The sequence below is a fragment of the Triticum aestivum genome, chromosome 3B (assembly GCF_018294505.1).
Source record: "Triticum aestivum cultivar Chinese Spring chromosome 3B, IWGSC CS RefSeq v2.1, whole genome shotgun sequence".
Taxonomy (NCBI): domain Eukaryota; kingdom Viridiplantae; phylum Streptophyta; class Magnoliopsida; order Poales; family Poaceae; genus Triticum; species Triticum aestivum.
In genome coordinates this window covers 682,549,867-682,555,756 of record NC_057801.1, presented here as the reverse complement: position 1 = coordinate 682,555,756, position 5,890 = coordinate 682,549,867, and the positions used below count along the sequence as shown (strand labels likewise).

The 5,890-nt window shown below is 45.2% G+C and overlaps 1 protein-coding gene across 1 annotated transcript; it reads left to right on the top strand.

The window, feature by feature from the left end:
* Window positions 1-918: 918 nt before the first annotated feature.
* On the top strand, window positions 919-3,300 carry LOC123071699 (uncharacterized). Its single transcript, XM_044495286.1, has 2 exons — window positions 919-1,418; window positions 2,621-3,300. The coding sequence occupies exons 1-2, from the start codon at window positions 1,022-1,024 to the stop codon at window positions 2,698-2,700; spliced, it is 477 nt and encodes a 158-aa protein (XP_044351221.1). The 5' UTR covers window positions 919-1,021; the 3' UTR covers window positions 2,701-3,300.
* Window positions 3,301-5,890: the final 2,590 nt, after the last annotated feature.

Genomic DNA, 5,890 nt, shown 5'->3' with positions numbered 1-5,890 from the left:
TTGCAATAAATTTTAGGTATGGTGGTCGCCAAACCTTGCAAGATTGTTAGTCCTACCCGGAGGAATGAGAAATAAGAGAGAGAAAGAGCGTCCATAACTTTACACACAATTCCTAGGATTTTTTGGAATATATTCAGGTCAGGAGCCTCTTCCCCGTGACCATTTAAAAAAAGTAACGTGGCTAGGGACGCGGTATTTCTTAGCTCAAGCTCAAATGAGCTTGTGTGAACAGTGAAATAAAAAAAAAATAGGATATTTTGATAGCAAACACCGAGAACTGTTTTAAGTGCTTGCAAAATTTCATCATGAAATGACATTCGTGGAAGTCGTGAAAAAAATGGATACTCCAAAAATACTAATCGCTCTCTCCAAATGTAAGACGTTTCTTGACACTATCAACATTATGATAGTGTCAAAAATCTTCTTACATTTGAGATAGACGGAGTACTTTAAAAAGCATTTTGGAGTGCTATTTTTTGCCCTAGTGTTCACGAATGTCATTTCACGATGAAACTTTGTAAGCATTCAAAATATTTGTCCAAGTTTGCTAAAAAAGCAAACTTTTTGGACTTACAATAAAAACAAATTCTTACTATTCACCACAAGCTCATTTGAGCTCGCGAGTAGAAGAGAACTTTCGCGTGGGTAGTTACTAGCAGATAATATGTTGTCCTAAAATAGCATGGCTAAAAGAGAATCAGTTTTTTCTTCTGATTTCTTAGAGAGAGACAGCTTTACAGAAACGAAATTCACACTCCAAAAAGTTTTTCTTGGCAGAATTAGCCAGAAAAGGCAGGCATCCATGAGTTACTACCCATCTAAAAGGCTCAAACAAATCCAAAAATAAACCCTTTTTTTGCAGCACAGCTAGCAGCCAGCGAGTTCTTTGCCCGTCTATAAATGAGCCAAAACCCAAGCCAACCCGAGGCACAAAGCTCTGCAACCAGAAGCCAAAACCGAACCGAGGAAGCAGCTGCACAACAAACCGCAGACTGAGACACCGTCGCAAGAGAACGAGAGAATGGCGGCCATCTCCTCCACCTCCTACTTCTCCTCGCAGCCGCAGCTGCCGGCGTCCGGAGGCAGCAGCAACGGCCGGCAGCCGCGGAGGCGTCGGGTGGGCAGCTGCGTCATGCTCGAGGCGGCCGCTGCCTCTGGTAGTGGTGGCGGCGGCGCGGTGGTGGGGAGGACGAGGAGCCTGACGGAGGAGGACCTGGAGGAGCTCAAGGGCTGCCTCGATCTCGGCTTCGGCTTCTCCTACGACGAGATCCCGGGCCTCTGCGGGACGCTCCCCGGTTTGGAGCTCTGCTACTCCATGACGCGGCGGTTCCTCGACGAGCAGAGGGCGGTGGTCGGGCAGCTGGAGCCCGCTGCGGCGGCGGCGGCGCCCATCCCGGACTGGAAGATCTCCGGCCCTGGTAAGACTTGTTTCCTGTACACCTGTTTGTTTATGTTCTTGGTAAAATTTAAGTTTTGGAGCGATGCGAAGGTGTTGATTTTGTTCTCTGTTGTTTTGGTGTGCGAACTCTCTGATTTGGCGATGATTAGAAGTAAAGTTTGATTCAGATTATTGGATTTTCTTGGTTAAATTGAGGTTTCATGTCTGATACCGTAACATGTATTCTGAAGATATAGGATGTCCATGCTTCAATACTTTGTACCAGACAATATGCATCCATGTTATTGCAGAATGAGGGAATTTGCAACCAGTATTAAGCAGCAGTTCAAATTTAGTGTCTGACTTAGATCATCCCTGTTTTCCTCTGAATCGTGCTCATTAACAACAGTTGTACCATTTGTTACAAACTCATAAAGTTGCGATATTCTTTTTGTTATGGGACTACGATATATCTGCTGTGTTTATATGAGTTGGTGTACAAATTTGAGGCAATCAACTGAAAATATGTCAATTCAGTTGATTCGCTGTGAGTTACGATTGCCCTCACCAACTCTTGGTAGGATATGGCCAATTCTTGTTGTATAGATTTCAGTTTCGCCCTTGTCTTGATGGTGCTTTGCATGGTGTAGTCCGTAATATGTCTGGCGTGGAAAATTGTAAGCTATTTCTTTGGCTATTCATAAAAGGTTAGGTTAGGATGGTAGGCACTCCCAAGATTCTACTGACCTTTTCGGTTGTTGCGTATCCTATGGTTTTGGTTACATCTAAATTTGATGCCGAATGGAAAAAAAATGAAAGGAAAAAAGTTTGAGCATAGAATGGAGAAAGCAATGCTAGTACTCTTAGTTCTATTTTATGGGAAATCAAGATGAGAGACAGGCAAATAAAACAAGCAGAACATATCCCCCAAAAAACAGAACATGTGACTTGGTCATTGATTCACTTTTCTTGGTAAGGGCGAACTGTCTTCTGCAAGACAAGCTTCACAACAAAGCAAAGCAAGAGCAGTCCCCACTGAAAATTATGCTCCTCCCTCCAACTCATATTTCCTCCTAAAAAATGTAAAAATTCGAAGATGCGCTAATCGTGCTACCCTGACCCCAGCAGTGCAAAGCATGTTCTCCATATCTGTTTGATTTGCTGTTAATTTAATCATGAGATTGTATTTCCTTGCAAATAACGTACTGCTCATGGCTGATCAGCAACTATTTGCTTTGATAGGTGATAATCCAGAGGAAGTGAAAGCTAGGCTCAAGTATTGGGCTCAGACAGTGGCATGCACGGTCAAACTATGCAGCTGATGGAGGTTGGTAGTGTGCTGGTTCTCTCTTAACATATATGCTACTACAAGCTGAATTGGAGGTGGCTGAAGTTGAAGAACGATGCTTATATGGTATTGGGCTTGGTGGGCAAGTGCAGAGGAGGTGCTTCTGCTTCGTGTTATCGATGCGACAGAACTGACCACTGCTTTTGCAAAACTTTGGAGGGGGAGAGGATTGCTGACAACATGGAACTGAGAAATCGCGAGGCGGTCCGCAGTCGAGCTTTTCTGAAAGCATCAGAAGCTCGCCAGTCCTCTTGGGTGTCTTGTCTCTACATGGCGCAGCGTTTGCAAGTGCCTGAGACCTCTGCTTATTTCTGCCCTTCCTTGTAGTGCTCAGGTGCTCCGGTTGCACCGTCCTGCACCGGCTTGAGCTTTTCAAATCCTTGGGTGGATTTGTTCAATTATAACTTTGTTTTATTGCTCCTTTCAGCTTAGATTTGCTTTGGAGCAGTAGACCTTGTATAGGACTTGCATGTACATATCTGTTGATTCTGCTGTACTGCACTCGGAGGGTGCAGAAACAGTTTCTGAAATAAATTTCTGCGTCCAGCCTAACAGCAAACTGGGGCTGCTGAAATTGTGAATGTTATATGGTGGCACTGAGCTGAATCTGTGTAGCTTCAAGACTGAAAAGGAAAGATGAATCACATCACTAATTGGGTGTATCATCAGACCGAGAGGGCATGGGATATCTTTAAAACGTACCACCTCTGTCCTAAAATATAAGACGTTTTTTGCAGTCCAAATTGAAGTGTAAAAACATCTTATATTTTGGGACGGAGGCAGTACATTATACGGCTGTTTTAGAAATGTATATACTGTAATTATTCAGGCCAGGAACTAGACTGAAGAAGCAGCACACGGTAAGAGCAGGCACCCCACAGGTCCATCAGGCACGCTGGAACCAGTTGGTGCTAGAAATCGGAATCTGGCGCCTCTCTTCATCAGTCGTTACCCGGGGAAGGATTAACCCAAGGCGATCTCTCTACCCGACGATCATCCAGCAGCAGCAGGCACCTGAGGGGAAGCACCGACTGAGCATTGTCGCAGAGAACCTTTTATTGATGGAGAAACCCTTGGAGGCTTGGACATAATGCATCTGGTGCTTCTCCAAACCCGCCCCTTTGAAAGACCTGGGAATTTTTTAATTCTTTTTCTTCCGAGTAGCTTTGGCCATAACATGATCATGATTTCTGGTTTTAGGCTTCTGGATAAGAATTGGACCCCACTTAGAAGAAATGTCTCAATAGTAGGTTTAGTACTCTTCAGTTTTTGTCAGAATTAGCCTACTCCATTGAGCTGAGCAGGGATCTTTCTAATGGAGCCCAAAGCTGCAACCATTTACACAGGCAAAATTTGTGTCTTGTTTCACAAAAACATCCTCATCTTCATCAGATACAGCCACTTCAAATATACTCTCTCTGTAAAGAAATATAAGATCGTTTAGATCATTAGTGTTCTAGACGATGTTATATTTCTTAACAGAGGGAGTAGTTAGAGGTCTGCTTCGGCACACCCCCCCCCTCTTAACGTATAAGGGCATTTTGGGCATACGGTGCTTAATGTATCCTGCGCCGTATGCGGCGTACCCATACAGGTAGAGCTGAGCGCACGGCTCGAGCCGATACGGCTGGCTCGCAACTACCCTCTCCCCGTCGCGCGAAAAAAACCCACGACCTGCGCTGATCACGCGGCCCCTTCCAACGTCGCCCCGCCCCGCCGATCGCCGCCCTTACCCGCCTATAGCCGCCTTTCCCCGCCGATCTAGACGTGATCACGCTGCCAATTCCAACGTCTTCCCGTTCGGCCGATCGCCGCCTTCTCCCCGTCTTCACCCGGGGTCTGGCCGGCGCGGACAGATCTTCGAGTCGCCCGCCGTACGTGATGTCGCCTCCGTGCAGGTCGTCGCGGTGACGTGGCCTACGTGGACGCCGTCGCCGCCCGCAACTCCGTGATCAACCTCTCCGGCAACGTCCTCGCCGTCCGCAGCCACGCCAGGCGGGCCGAAGTGCACGTGCATGCCATGTAAGCCTTCTAGTTCGTCAAAAAAATTGAATCTGTAAATAATTATGTGCAATCACTTGTTAGATAAGAATTTCTCATCTGTATGATCGTAGTACATTTAGTTTGATTTAAAATTGATAGATCAATTTTTATTATAATATTGCAGTGTAGGTTGAGAGATCATTTAATGGATAAAGAAACTGGATTTACGGATCTGTTTTTGGACACGAGTGAGTGGGATGGTAGCGATAGTGTTGATCGTACGAATGGTAATGATAGTAAAGATGATGATGATGGCAGCGACAATGAATCCTGGTCGTCGTATGATAATTTACCTGAGGAGGATTTTGAAAAGAAGGAGGAGGGTGCTTGTAGTGAAAACGTAAGTGTCTTGTACATTCTTTTCGTCGGATGAAGAACCATATGGTACTTACACGTGCATATGATTTTTTTATGTGCAGGAGGATATTGACGTTCACAACAAGGAAAATCATGGTGTTGAATCTTTCGGGGATAACATAAGCCAGGTTCGGTCCAAAATTTAAGATGTCATTGAATAATAAATAGTTGGTAATGACAACTTACACTTGCTTATGTGGAATATTGTAGGCTAACTTTGATGGTTGGAGTGGTGAAGATGGATATGAGCATGAGGATGGAGCTAATATGGACATTGAGGAAGCTGAAATCCAGCAACGTGCGCTGGAGACACAGTTGAAGGTTATGGGTATGACATTTGCATCACAATGGGAGGCTCACATGTTCTATAATAACTACGCCAAAGACCGTGGATTCAGTATCAGAAAAAATAAGGTGAAACGAGGAAAAGGACCTTCAACCACTGTTTGGTATAGGAGATACGTTTGCTCGAGGGCAGGAAAGCGTCGCAGTAAATTTTTAAACCCGGAGGGCCATACCCGCAGGCTAAGACCAGAGATTCGTTGCGAGTGCGGCGCACATTTAGTCGTGAAGTTGGACAAAGGACGTGGAGTTTGGTTCGTGGCAGCTTTTATGGATGATCACAACCATTTGTTGGCTAGACCAGATGAGGTGGTATTTCTGCGGTCACATCGAGTGATGGGAGATCACCAGATAGCCGAGATCTTGACGATGGAAGGAGCTGGGATCAGAAAGCATATCATTGTTGACAACTTCATTAGCAG

What these genes read in the sequence shown, in the direction of transcription:
- LOC123071699 (XM_044495286.1), top strand. Translation starts at nt 1,022, where the DNA reads ATGGCGGCCATCTCCTCCACCTCCTACTTCTCCTCGCAGCCGCAGCTG. An exon ending in CTGGAAGATCTCCGGCCCTG is followed by an intron (nt 1,419 to 2,620) that starts GTAAGACTTGTT and finishes TTGCTTTGATAG; the next exon opens with GTGATAATCCAGAGGAAGTG.